This window comes from Mirounga leonina, unplaced genomic scaffold, assembly GCF_011800145.1.
Source record: "Mirounga leonina isolate KUSES-001 unplaced genomic scaffold, KU_Mleo_1.0 Mir_200, whole genome shotgun sequence".
Classification (NCBI taxonomy): Eukaryota; Metazoa; Chordata; class Mammalia; order Carnivora; family Phocidae; genus Mirounga; species Mirounga leonina.
The window spans coordinates 23565963-23581425 of NW_023270503.1; the positions used below are offsets into that span (position 1 = coordinate 23565963).

The window sequence follows — 15463 nt, forward strand, 5'->3', positions numbered from 1 at the left end:
AAAAGGGTTTCCCTTTGAAGTTGAAGAGAAGTGTTTTTAAATTAATGGAGTGTACAGTGATTTTACTAAGTTTTATTTATGAAAATACTCTTTGCATTCATGCCAAAAGGTTTTAGCACAGTCCTAAGCAGGATTTATACAAAGAAACACAGCCTAAATTTATGATGTGTTTGCAACTGTAAGAAAAAGTCTGAATTTACAATATTTGTAATTTATTGTTAAATATCTTTCTATCACTATTCCCGGAATGCTAATATTTTATAAACACAAGTGTTGGTTATGAACCTAGAATAGCCTAACCTATACTACTCTTTATAAAGAAATCTTCCAGAACGTTTTCTATGTCTTTTGGGGATTTAATAGCGGGAAATGTACACAGGACTAATACTCCTGCCTCTGGCTTTAGCCCAACCTTTTAGCATCAACAATCTTGACAGCTGCTTTTGTGACTTGACTTCCTTTAGGCCTTCCCCCTTTCCTTTTTTTTTTTTTTAAGATTTTATTTATTTATTTGAGAGAGAGAGAATGAAAGAGAGCACATGAGAGGGGGGAGGGTGAGAGGGAGAAGCAGACTTCCTGCCGAGCAGGGAGCCTGATGCGGGACTCGATCCAGGGACTCCAGGATCATGACCTGAGCCGAAGGCAGTCACTTAACCAACTGAGCCACCCAGGCGCCCCCCCCTTTCCTTATTTGCTACATATTATACAAATTAATCTGTGGAAAGTGGATATACACACAAGTCATTTTTGAAGTTAATTACTGACTTTGATAACTTTTCAAATATTTAACTTCCTATACATCTACAGTTTGGGTGTTGTATTTTTTTTTTAAGAGTGGACCAGTATATTTTAAAATTAATGCACTTTTATAATAATTGTCAAAAAGAGTAATTTTTTTTAAGTAAAAAGAGTCACTTTTTTTCTTCTCAATGTTAAAATTTTCTAAGATTTTTATGTTCTTTCTAAATGCCCTTTTCTGGAGTAGATGGTATTCAAACAAAAAAGAACTGAATTTCATGTAGTTGAAGGAAGAAATCATTGGAATCAGATACTGCTGCTTTCTATATTCTCTACACAATACATTATGTACAAGTATTGTTTGGAATAGCAAAGACTCCAAACAGCCTGAATGTCCAGCATTAGGGGACTAGTTAAATAAATTATGTCACATTCATTTAATAGAATGCTACATATAGGTTAAAAGAACATGATATATATGTGTGTAACATGTGCAGCTCTCCAAGGCATATTGTTAAGTGAAAAGGCAATTTAGACACATGGTGTCCAATTTGTTTCTGTGTGTGTATATACACTGGACTTGCATGTGTGCTTGCTTTTAGTTATGTACAGAATATTTTTTGGAAGGGTACACATGAATCTATTAACAGTGGTAACCTCTGCTGAGGGGGATATCCATATGAATGGAAGAGAGAAGCTTCATTATTTATATCCTTCGGTACTGTTTGAATTTTCACCATATGCATGTATTATTTTTTGACTAAAAATTGGTTAAAGTGAAAAATGAGATAAATTGATATGTGCTGATACGGAGGAACCTCAAAGATAAATGAATAGGAAGAAAAGCAGAATACAGAACTGGACAAATGCTGCCATTTGTTTTTGTTTTTAAAAAAACACCACTAACACAGACACTTGTTATATTTAGATAGAAAATTTTTAGAACACCCAAAAAAACCTCACACTGGTTGCCTCTGGAGAGAAGAACCAAGAGGAGGGAAGGAAGATGAGATTTCATTATATATCTACTTGTAATGTTTGAAATTTTTGCTCTGGGCATGCTTAAATTTTTTTAAATCTAATAAAGAAGTTTACTATAGCTAACAATATTGTATTATATATTTGGAAGTTGCCTAGAGTAGATCTTAAAAGTTCTCAGGAAAAAAAATTTGTAGCTATGTTAAGTAGTGGATTTTGACTAAACTTATTGTGGTGATCATTTCACAATATATACAAATCCCTATGTTGTACACCTAAAACTGGGGGCAAAAAAGAAGCTTACCAAAAAACTACATTTAACATGGTAGTGAGCTCTTTTTCAGTAGAATCATGATTTGGTAGTTTCATATCTGTTCAAGGGTTTTGTTTTTTTTGGGGGGGGTCTCCTTTACTTATTTATTTATTTTTATATATGAAATTAGTGTTTGAGGACCAGCATATATAGGTGTATTAGGTTGACTTATCTCTTGCAAGTGAATTTATTTTATTTTCTTTTTTAAAGATTTTATTTATTTATTTGACAGAGAGAGAGAGACACAGCAAGAGAGGGAACACAAGCAGGGGGAGTGGGAGAGGGAGAAGCAGGCTTCCCGCTGAGCAGGGAGCCCAATGCGGGACTTGATCCCAGGACCCTGAGATCATGACCTGAGCCAAAGACAGATGCTTAATGACTGAGCCACCCAGACTCCCCAAAAGTGAATTTAAACATAAATGATAAAGCAGTATCATAGAATACCCAGGGTCACCAATAAAGAATACCTTTATACCCAATCTCAGTCTTTTTTTTCCCCATATGTGGTAATTAAAAGTTGGTGAAATTTCTTGTTTTATGTAAATGGCAAAGAAAATAACTGGTAAATAAGTGAGTGCTTTAAGCTTCATTAATCTGGGAACTTTTGTTGAGGAAAAAAAAAACATATAAGCGATTTCTCTTAGAGGGTATTATCCCTGGACCAATACAGAAAATCAGGTAAGGAGTACAGTTTCTGAACAGAGAATTTTGTCATAAGAATTAATCTACTTCAGGAATTCTGCTTCTAATGAATTTTCATGTTCTGGGCACAAAATATTGAGAGAACTGTGTAATGTATGGTTAATTTGAATACAAATTTGGTTTTCTAAGTAAAACTTCTGTGAGTACGTAGGTTAAGTCTTTGGACTTGAAAGCCAGTGAATTTGATTTTTGGAGGCTAAATAATATGTTGGTTGAGCGAAATTATAAACCATTAATTTTTCACTGCACTTCCCATCAACACATACTTCTCTCAGAAACTTGTTTAATAGTTATCATTTATCAGGATGGCTGGAGTATCACTAATACAGGAAATGAATGGCTTAGTTATGGACAAGGGGATTTATATGATATGCCAAAGGAAGCTTCCGGTTACTGCTGACTCTTGTGAGGTAAAGAGTAAAAGAACCGGTCTTCGAACCTCCCCTTGTCAGCCAACGTGTATTTACACAAACCTGCCAGCCCACAATAGCTCTTGATCACAATTCATCTCCAGAAGGTATTTTCCTAAACTTAAAATGCGATACCACTATCCTCCTTATCCTCCTCAAGATTTGTGCACTTTCCTCATGTTAGTGATACCCTAATAAAAAAGGAAAAATAAATTTTAAAGATTATTTATTTATTTATTTGACAGAGAGAGAGAGAGAGACAGTGAGAGAGGGAACACAAGCAGGGGGAGTGGGAGAGGGAGAAGCAGGCTCCTGGCAGAGCACGGAGCCCAATGCGGGGCTCGATCCCAGGACCCTGGGATCATGACCTGAGCCGAAGGCAGACGCTTAACTACTGAGCCACCTAGGCTCATTGGAAAAATAAATTTTAGAAATAAGGAAATGCTCTTCCATGTGAAATGCTCTTCTGTCCCAAAAGGGGCCAAACGTTGAATGGAATTGTTGATAGTGAGAGATTTTGGTTGTCGATGTTGTTGTTACATGCTGTTTTCATACTTGAACATGAGTCCCTGTTTGAGGTGGGGTAGTCACAGGAAGGCTTAATCTTGTCACCGTCTGCCATTACAGCTTTAGTGATATTGGAGGTCTCTATTACTCACAAAGAAAACTCACCACTCTTCAGGATGTTAGAAGTTGTTTCGAGTGTTCAGGCCTGCTAATCTTACCCATAATCTATTCTTTACCATATGTTGTTTTATTTTTACTCTTTGGACTTCCGTAAAACTTTTCTCATGTCTACCCTTAGCCTATAGACCCTGTAGTTCTTTTTTTTTTTTTTTTTTTAAGATTTTATTTATTTATTTGAGAAAAAGAGAGAGAAGGAGTGCATGAGTGGGAGGAGAGGCAGAGGCAGAGGGAGAGGGAGAAAGAACATCTCAAGCAGATGCTGCGCTGAGCTCAGTGCCCAATGCAGGACTTGATCTCACAACCCAGAGATCATGACCTGAGCCGAAATCAAAATTTGGGCGCTCAACTGACTGAGCCACCCAGGGGCCCCTACGTCATGTATCCGACTAGCCTTACAGTTTCTCTCAAGAAGAGATGTCAGTAAACTAATTGGGGCATAATAGATCCTAGAATGCATCAGGACTCAAAGTGGGTGCTTAAGTCTACTACAATTTGTTATTTGGGAGAAGAGAACAAAAAAGATGGGAGTTAAGAGCAAGATGAACCATAAGTAATAAAACTGCTACATTCATGTGTAATTATATATATATATTTTTTTAAAGATTTATTTATTTTAGATTTTATTTTTTTATTTGACAGAGACACAGCGAGAGAGGGAACACAAGCAGGAGGAGTGGGAGAGGGAGAAGCAGGCTCTCTGCTGAGCAGGGAGCCTGACATGGGGCTCAATCCCAGGACCCTGGAACTATGACCTGAGCCGAAGGCAGACGCTTACGACTGAGCCACCCAGGCGCCCCAAGATTTATTTTAGAGAGAGAGAGCATGAGCAGGAGGGGCAGAGGGAGAGGAAGAGAGAATCTCAAGCAGACTCCCCACTCAGTGCCAAGCCCAATGGCAGGGCTCAATCCCAAGACCCTGAGATCATGACCTGAGCCAAAACCAAGAGTCAGGTCACTCAACCGACTGCACCACCCAGACACCCCATGTAATTATATATTTTTTGAGGCATTTTCCTCCTGTGAGACTTAAACCATGATGGTGCCAGAAAGGAAATAAATTCTTTAATTAAGCCAGGTCAAAGCTGTATTTGGGTGTGGAGTATGTTGGCTCATTTTATATGAAGCGGAGTCAAAAATACCCCGGATCCAAGAAAATCAAACAGAAGGTGCTGGAAAATATTTAATATACCGATCTGACAAAACCCAAAGTTGTAATTTTCTAAGTATGAAATCCATGCCAAAAGGTGTTATTTTAAAAATCACAGCAACAACACTACTATAGTAAATTTGAACCTGGGAATTGAACCAGCTCCTTCTTCACGAAATCACTCACCACATTTGGCTTTGTTGATTAGTTCCATACCTAATGGGGCTACTAGTATTACTATTATTTATAATAATTTATACTTTTTATTATAGATTTACTTCACCGAAGTAAAGAAAAAACACTAATTAATAGCACATGCCATAAATTCAAGTCATTGGCTGTCATTCAGTATGCTTTGCCTTTGAGTAATGATCATAATTTATAAAGCATACAGATTTGGAGACTGTACAGCTCAGTGGATTAGAACAAGACTTTAGTAATCAGACAAGGTAGGGTCAAAGCCTAACTGCCACTTATGAGTCACTTAATGTGACTTTGGGTAAGTTATGTAATCTCTGTGTCTCAATTTCTTTATCCGAAGCTTTGAGATAATAATATGTCACAGGATTATCTTGAAAATTAAATGAGATAGTACGTGAAGAGTCTTGACCTAGAGCCTGTATCCAGTAAGACTTCAGTGAGCTGTTATGTTTTTATTATTGCTGTAACTGACTTTCTCCTCTAAGTCAAAGCATGTTGAGAATTCAGTTGAATAGTTTCATAACAAGAATTAAACACTGAGAATACAGTGGTCCAAGGGAAACAGAACTATGAACCAATAATTCCAGGTTATGATTGCCTGGTTGACATATGATAAATGTGCTTATTTTACAGTATATTTATCCATATATACCAAATACTTAAGTTTACATGTTTTGAATTCTGTCAAAATCTCATTACTATTGAAAATATTCTAACTCAGCAGGCTCCATTTTAGTAACAGTTGAACAATAACAGTGGTAGATGGAGTGTGTTGTTATAAAGCCAGAATGATTGCTGACAGGCTATAATTTGCTTTATGAAGTGTGTGTTGTCACATATACAATTATCTGGTTTATATTTGTTGCTGCCAGCTCTCCAGTTTGTTAACATCCAGGAGTTGTGCCCTGTGTGAAACCTAAGAAGGGTTAAAAATCTTAGCATTTTCTGGTGGGGGAGGGGTAGGAACAGAAGGGTTCACTTGGTGGCTACCTTTTTTTTTCTTTTTCTTTTTTTAAGAACTAGAGTGATGCTACACACTGCAGCCCACCCTACTGGTCAAAATGAAAAACTGCATCATAAAGGACCACTTTTTGGAAGAAGGGGGAAAAAACTTTTCAACTTTCCCATGGGCATTTTCCTGTCCAACCACGGCCACCCCCTCACTCCTGACAGACGAGGTTCCTTTGGAAATATTATTAAGCTATGCTACCCTTTTGGTTGTAGCATCAAATCAATTTTATTCCATTTCTGATCCCTTAGACTGTGCTATTCTCTGCAATGATAACCCAAAAGGTTCTTGAGAAGTCTGTTATTCTCGGCATGTTGAAAATAATACAATTAGTAAACAGTATCATGAGCTAAAAAAACTTAACCTTGGGCTCAATTTATTTCTTGTACATTCGAGATCTTGTTGGAGCAACTTTTTGAAAGAATGATAAATGGGAACTTTCTTTACCTGACCTATCATTTGTTCTGTAGACTTAATGACATTCAGTACATTATACTCACTGCCAGGGCCTTGGGGGGGAAAAAAAGAATATTTATACATTGAGTTATGGCTAGATGTAGGAGGGAGAAAAAAGAGATGGGCAGGAAGTCAGACTATAGAGTGGAGAGGAATTTGAGACCTTCACTACACATGGATTAATCACAAGAACTAACCACGCAAATCCAAGTGGATATTTAGAAATCAGTGAAGCCTCTAAGATGTTCTGTGGGAAACACCATACATTTTCTAATGCATGAGTATGTGCAAAATGTTATCTAATTTATAACAGAAGTGTTGACAGAACTTTAGCTTTGGTGTTGCAAATGGGCTCCATAACATAGTTACATGGGAGGAACATTTCACATATATGGGCACGTATGTATCCAACTTATTTCTGTAGTTGGTGTTATATTCAATAATTTAGGTGAATGGTTATAATAAGGAATAACAAGCTGCAGTTTTTCCAATCTTGCCTTAGTTCAGCTTTGGGAACTGTATTACTATTAAATTGGTCCATGAAAACCTGGCAATATTAATGCTATCAAGCATGAAAACTAACTGGATTTGGATCAGGGACCTTTATTTATAGCATTTTATTTAGAATTTATTAGTTTAAAGAGGGAGCTGTGTGTCTCATGGGTTCTTAAATATTAAATAGAGTCAGAAGTTGTGTGTTCCCTTCCAATGGCAACAATAAAAGCAAAAGCCAAAAAATTGCAGATAATTCTACATTGATTTCAATTTCCTTATTTTATCCCAAGATACTTGGTGAAGTGATAGCAAACCCTGGGAATTTTGAACCATGCCATAGAAACAGTTGGTTGCAGATGTGAATAAAGTCTTTGTAACACAGCTCACAATTAATTAGAAGTAAAAGATGATGGCTTCATACTAACATGGAAAAACCGTTGAGCATTTATATGTCGAATAAGCAAACATGTATTTAGTTTTACCTATTTGTTATTGTCCTGTTACTTTTTATGCTTAAACTGCTTTCCACCATTTTTTTTTTTTCATTTCTTTGGTAAAGTTGTCATTATGGCCTGTTTTTGTCTCTAAATGGTACCTGTAAGTTCAGAATCAGATGGGTTTGCTGTGAGTCAAAATAGCTACAACGGGAATATCATCATGGTTCATTTTCCGCCACCCCGTTTTATTTGGAATTGAATTAGGAAATGAAAGTTTTTAGCAGTTTAATTCACTTCTCCATAAAGTTTATGGAGCAGCAACAGCTGGTTGAATCCATGGCAGAAAAATACCAACTTCTAGTGGCCAAGCTATTGTTTCAGAATTAAGGGGGAAAACTCATTAACTGTTAATGAAAACATTGGGAATAAAAACAAATAGCACAGAAACCCTCACAAATAATTACCTCACACCTGACACAAAGCTGCTTTATATTTCTGCTCCAAACCTCAGAAATTCCCAACTTATCATTCTATGGAGCATGAATGAAATTGAGTTTGATTCTCAGGAAGGAACAATAGAGAAATCACCCCCCTTATAGGCCCCTCAGTACGATACTCAGTGGAGAACCTGCCACTGAATATACTAAGGAGTGTATCTAGCGCCCAATTCTTATGACACTTAGGATAGAGGAGCAAATTACCAGCTAATAGCAGATGAACCCTTGATATAGTTTTCCCAGATCTTGTTTAGAAATACAAAAAAAAAGGGACCAGAGGTAGTGGATGTGATTAATGGAGATATTGTGTGTTAGAATATATATCTGTATAGAAATATATTGATTCTGAGCAAGTTACAATGGGAAAGAGTGTCTCTAGTGGCAAGAGGTCTTGCTTGTGAGAAAGCCACTCTAAGCAATGGGGTTCTAAGCCCTAATTGTAGAGCTGCTGAATGGAAGTGTCTGTCACTATAGTTTGTGATCATTTATGTCTGATCCCACTGGACTACGGTAGTGGTGGCCGCTTGGAACTGCGATTCTCAGAGCTGCAGATGAATCCAGCGATCACTTGCAGTTATGTTTTAACGGAAAATGATGTTCTAAACTTAAATCCAAAATGACCACGGTAATTGCTGGCTCTCCTATAAAACTTTTCACCCGTGCATCTCGAGTAGTTGTAATCATTTTAATTACACGGGAGTGTCTATTTATATAGTGTTATAGGCTTTTTTCTGTGTGTGCCCAAGGGAGTTGGGCCACTCGATGTGACACTAAAAACACTTATAGCAACATTTCCATCATCAGGAACTAATTACGCTTGGATGTAGAACATATTTTTAAACGTTTCCCCCACCACAACCATTTTTTAGTACTAACCCAGGCTCTGTTTTTGCTGCATTGAGTTGTATACCTTTATTGTTGTATACTTTACAAAGGCATGGTCTTATGTTTGGCACAGGGATGGCTGTTAAAAGCCCATCTTGGGTAATTGTTCAGAAACCCTAGGAAACACGCAGAAGTGACTTTTCCATCTGAAGTTGATAAATCGAATGTTAAATCCAGGCAGGTATTTTAGATGAGATTTTTAAAATGGAAACTCTAAATGCAATTGAATGGGATCCTGGAACAGAAAAAGGGCACGTGTTGTGATGAGCACTGGGTGTTATATACAACTGATGAATCATTGAACACTACATCTAAAACTAATGATATATATTGGCTAATTGAATTTAAATTAAAAAAAAAGAAAAAGAAAAAAACATTAGTGGAAAAACTGATGAAATCCAAATAACGTCTATAGTTTCTAGTTAATAGCAGTGTACCAATGTTAATTTCTTGGTTTTGACAGAAATACCCTAGTTACATAAGAAGTTGGAAATTGGGTAAAGGGTGTGTGGGAACTCTCTGTACTATCTTTGTAATAATTTCAATAGATCTAAAATCATTCCAAAACAAAATGTTCGTTAAAATACAACAAAACAAAGTCCCTCCTGATCGACTTTTTTTTTTTTTTTAAAGCCTGGAATGCTAGAACATGTAAGAGTAATTTTGTCAAATTTCTGAAGCAAGCAGAAAACCTTGAGTCTAGAATGACAGTTGATAAATAACGTTCAGTATACCTACAGATGTTAAATTTTACTTGGCAACCCAAATTACTTCCTCTTTTAAAAACAGATTTTGGTTAGGCTCACAATTTTAAAATTCCCTTAACCTCGCAGTTTCAGGTTATCTGCCAAACAGTCCATTTAGATTGTTTTGGTAATATAATTTCAGCGGATTTACAAATTCCACTGATGTAAAATTTGAGTAGTTCAACCCTCAGTCCAGTATTTGAGAATTTTTCTGGTTATAAGGGAAATTTCACAGTGATACTATAAGCATAACTATAATAAGCTTTGTATCCTGATCAGTAGCCTAATAAAGGAGAGGATTTGTTCTGGCTCTGGCCAAGACTGCTGTGTGAGGTTGTTGTTTGTTGTTGTTGTTTCTTTTCCACAATCAAGTCCATACTTTATTTCTAAAGTCCTGTATCTGCAGGTGTTCAACTCAGTTATGGACAAGCTACCTACCACTGAGCATTCATAGAAGAGACTCTTATGATCATCTAATTTATGGAAAGAGAAGGCTACAGCCATTCCCTTTTTATCATTTTATATCCTCCCTATCCTTCCAGTTTAATTGTAGGAAATAAACCTTTAAAGTGAGGCAATACAGATTCTATGTAGGTTGTTTGGTTTCACTGCTCCCTCGTTGAAATCCAGGGCCAAAACTCTACAGTGTTTACTGAGATTAGCATTGGTGATTTCCTTTGGAAATTAGTATTTGAGATAATATTAAATTCAGTTAAAAATCCCCTTTTCATGTTTGTGAAATGAACTGAGCAGCTGTTGGTGTCCTTTTATCAGCAGACTGTACCTCTGTTTGGGGGATTTTAAGGAAAGCCATTTGCAACGCAGAGCCTTTTCTTCCGGTTTCTGAATGATCGAACATCTTCCGTCTGAACCTTTTAAAGTATCATAATAGTATGGGCCACTTCTACAAAATATAATCCAATGTATGTTGAAAACACCCAAAAGGGGTTAGCATTGTTTTAATTGCATAATTCAGTATTGCATATACATTACCTTTCATCAAAGCCATTTTACAGAACAAATATTACCTTCTTAGGGCTTTTACAATTCCTAAGAGGTTGGTTGCATAGGCTGTAAACCAGAATTATAAAGAGAGAACTTTCTTAAGGTTGCAAAGCAAGTATGATTTAAATTGGAATAGAATCCAGCAAAGTCTAGATGCTCTCTGTTTTTAAGTCTCTTAGTTTTCAGAGAAGGAAAGAATACTGACCTGTTACATTGTATTATGTATAGGTTAACCTTTTGTGTGACTTATTCTGTTCCATTTGGAAATATAAAGAGAAACAGGCATTCAGGGTAAAGGTTACAATTAATGGAAGACAGTATATATGAATATGTGTTTATATAGCTGTGTTTTCATTTTAAGTGTGATGGAGAAGTTTCTCTCTGGGTGGCAAGCGGTCTCCCCACTCGATGGTAACGGTTTCTAAGTTCTAGTTAGTTACCTGAGTGGAAAATTTCCCATCCAGGTAAGTTTGTTCTTATTTATCTATTTCTCATATGTTTATGGATAGCGGCCATGTCCACCAAGTAAAAGATGTATCTTTCGGAGGAGGGCAGGGATGAGTATCAGAAGACATCTACAAAGAGCTTTATAAAGATGTCCAAAGTATGATCTTATTTTCCTTCTTTTTTGTCCCTCAGGGGGAGACCAAGCTGAAAGTTACCTTGGACAGGACAGCTCTGATGATAATCAGAGTGGAACTCACCGCCCTTCTCTCACATCCGATGCCCCTTTTTTGCCTGATTATCAGGATGAGGGTGAGTGTCATCTTCCTGGATTTTGGGTTAATCATGCTGCTTTGTTACTTTTTGTCTTAGTGTTTTTGCCTTTCGTCATGTTGAACCAAGCTGACTTCAGTGGGTTTTCTGTATTGGTAATCACTAGTTTGCAAAAAAAACAACTATTTGTTTCATTGTGGTGCTGATCCTTCTAGGTAATTCAATACTTCTGAAGCTAATGTATTTAGGGAAACACTAATTCCATACTGGAGCAGGAAGACATCATTATTGATCTTTTTATAAGAACTGCAGCTCAAAAGCTAAGAGGACGTCTTAAGATTGCACGGCCCAGTCCACCATCTTTCAGATTTCTTAGTTTCACAGAGTTGCCTGAGAATCAGAGCTTTCATTTAGTGATTATTGGATTATTGATTTATTGTGGATTATTTGAGGCCATTGAGCTCATCATATCATAATAAGATACAATTTTAACCCATGCTTCTCACATATCCCTTTCTGACCATATTGGTATTGTTCAAGGGGAAAGGGAAGCCACAAGAACCACAATGTAAATCTTCCTGGAGCATTAATTTTACTTGAAGATTTGGGAATGGGAGGAGTTAAATAATTCAACTGATATAAACATTACTTTTATATTACAAACACATTGGTATGTAATAGAGCGGGGTGCAAAATGTACATGAATTTTTAAGATACATGAACATAAAATTTTTGGCTTGGTGGCTGCCAGTTTCTGGCTCAGGCTCAGATATCCCAAGGGTGGGGGCTCCCTGTGTCTCTTCTGGCATCTGGCCACTGGAACAGACGGCTTGATCATCACTGATGCACACGGTTATCTTACCAAAGTCTCTCTTGTGCCTTTTCGGTGGGGGATAAAGGTAGACAAGCTACTAAACTAAATATTAAATTGGAAGCATATTATTCACTTAGGGATTGGGAGTAGAGTTGGTAAACTCTTCCTTATTTCTTTTTATTAGTCTGTAATCTTTCAATTTATTTTTCTTTCAAATTTCCCTATGACTTTGGCATTTTCCAGGAGTTCATAACCCCTAATTCCTTTCTCTTTTTAACTTATCCACTAATTCTTTTTTTTCTTAAGTTTTTATTTAAATTCCAGTTAGTTAGCATACAGTGTAATATTAGTTCACTCATCCGTTAATTCTTATTTCATTTAGCCCTTTTGGCGATTCAGATTTTCTCCCTTTCATTGAATTAATAACCTCCACTTCAGAACTATGGATTCCGTCATACAGAAACATTTTATTTTGCTTGAGCTTTTTTAGAAACTGGGCCTTGCAATTTAGGATCTGTATATTGATTCAAGTGTACACTAAAAACATTGTTTGGATTGCAAGCTTAATAATTACACTGGTAGTTTATTAATAATTTTAGAAAATTAACAGTGCAAAACCAACCTTTCATTTGTTTTTGATTAATCCAATGCCTGACAGAATTAGAACAATAGTACCTCATTGATCCATAGGTCACTTATTTGGTATTTCCAACTTTCCCAGACACTGCTGAGAACACAGTAAGTAAGCCAGAAGGACCTCTAAGTGGAAATGGATGTTCCTGAGTGCTGTGTTAACACTTCCATACCATATTCTTGGGAAAGCCCCTGAAGCCTTGATTCCTCTTTTTACACATTTCTAACCATTACAGTGGTTTGATTTCTCAAACCCATAATGGGATGAAACATCAAATTTAGAAGAAGAGGCACTTTAGAGGCATCAATTAACAAATAATATTGAGGTGAGAAACAGGAAAACAACTAAAAATTTATGCAGAAAAAAAATAAAATTTATATGGGAACTCAAAAACATAGCATTCTGGGGCCATATCATATTGTAGAGAGAAACTAAGAGCTCAGTACCTTTAATAAAGTAAAACTTTTCAGCTAGCATTTATTAAGCACTTACTATGTACCTGGCATCTGTGTTCTAAGTATTTTGCATCTATCATCATTTAATCCTGAGAATAACCCTGAGAGGTAGATAGCAAGATTATCCTCATTTTACAGAGAAAGAAACAGAGACCCAGGGAAGTTAAATAGGATCACACAGCTAGTAAGCAGTAGTGCCAGGATTTATAACTACGTAGTCTAGTTCTGGAACCTCTGCTCTTAACCACCCTACTGTCTTTACCACTATCCTTATCTGGATTATCAAAAAAGATGGATTCATGTTCCAGACATTTTGGTTAAGACTATACAGATACATAGTTTGCTTAAAAGTATTTTCATTAAAAAGAGTTTAAATTTAAAGAAATATATAGTGTTGAAAGAGGTAAGCCTAGTATCTGGAAAATTCCAAGGTGGAAACTTTGCTCCATTATGGTTCCTCATAAGAGAGGAGCTAACTAGATTAGTAATATTAAATTCTTACTTCATAGCTTTTAATTTTTAGTTTCAATTATAAAAGTTAAGAGAATTCTCAAAGTGAAACAGTCAATGATAGCGGTAGGAATAGATTGTTTATGTGTTAAAAATTTGATTGTAGGATGATGTTTATTTTTACAAAGTATTACTTATTTTATTTAAAATTTCACTTTTTAAAGCTTTAATTTAAATTCCAGTTAGTTAACATGCACTGTGATATTAGTTTCAGGTGTACAATATAGTGGTTCAACACTTCCATACAACACCCATTGCTCATCACGACAGGTGCACTCCTTAATCCCCTTCACCTACTTTACACATGCCCCTAGCCACTTCCCCTCTGGTAATCATCAGTTTGTTCTCTATAGGTAAGAGTCTGTTTCTTGGTTTGCCTCTCTCTCTCTCTCTTTTTCTTGCCATGTGCAATGACATGGATGGAGCTAGAGAGTATTATGCCAAGCAAAATAAGTCAGTCAGAAAAAGACAAGTACCATATGATTTCACTCATATGTGGAATTTAAGAAACAAAACAAACAAGCAAGAGGGAAAAAAAGAAAGGGAGCTAATGTTTAAATATGAGTTTCTGCAAAGCATTGAAACTAGCACAGTACCTGAGTGCCTGATGCATAGTGGGTACGATAAATATTTGTTTCCTTCCCCTAAAAAGTAATGATATATACATTTCTTGTGCAATTAAGGAGAAAGTTATAAAGATGTTAAAATTTTCAGTAGACAGGGGCACCTGGGTGGCTCAGTTGGTTAAGCGACTGCCTTCGGCTCAGGTCATGATCCTGGAGTCCCGGGATCGAGTCCCACATCGGGCTCCCTGCTCAGCAGGGAGTCTGCTTCTCCCTCTGACCCTCCCCCTCTCATGCTCTCTGTCTCCCATTCTCTCTCTCAGATAAATAAATAAAACCTTTAAAAAAAATTTTCAGTAGACATTCTGTTCTGTTTAACTAGATTTTACCATTATTGAGAACACTAACACTTCATATGTTACTTATTCATTATTTTAACAAATACTTATTTAGAGATTACAAGGTAATAGCAAGGCACTGTGCTAAGCAGTAAGTGAAATGTGCAGTAAAAAATCAGACACAGTCCCTGTCCTCTTGGAGCTTACCATCTCATTGCAAAAACACACGATTAGTAAGTAGACAAATGAACAAATGTAAAGTCAATGTCTTCACTTGCTGGTGGGATAGCTAAGGTGATCCTTTAGGAAGAAAAGATATTCTTTAATTTTTCTTTGTAGTGACAGTTATTTTAGACTTTTGGAATTTCATCTTTATTAGAAAATGAAAGGTTACTGTTAAAATATTTCAGCATTGTTGCATCCCCCCTCCAGCCACAACAGTGTCCTAAATGTACAATTATAGAAGGACACATGGTCTGACCCATCCACCCATAACTTCAGTGTGAGAAGCAATAACCACAGTGTGTGTCATGTTTGTATCGTGCTTTTGTGAAGACTACAAAGAGCTCTAGAAGCATATAGAAGCCCGGCCAGGTGCACAGCAAAAAATGAACACCAAGGTTACAGGCTAAACCATGCATAAAAATGAGAGCATGTCGCTACCTAATCCCAATTTCTTCTCCTTTTGCTTTGCAAATGTTCTCAGTCTGAGAACAGCAGGCTATAC

General features: G+C 36.6%; 1 protein-coding gene across 1 annotated transcript in view; it reads left to right on the forward strand.

Annotated features, from left to right (window-relative positions):
* SKAP1 (src kinase associated phosphoprotein 1) overlaps positions 1 to 15463 on the forward strand; it is a 278422-nt gene that overhangs the window by 63319 nt on the left and 199640 nt on the right. The window contains exon 4 of the mRNA XM_035026933.1: positions 11345 to 11461. Coding sequence (XP_034882824.1) covers positions 11345 to 11461 — 117 coding nt within the window. The remainder of the gene's footprint in view (positions 1 to 11344; positions 11462 to 15463) is intronic.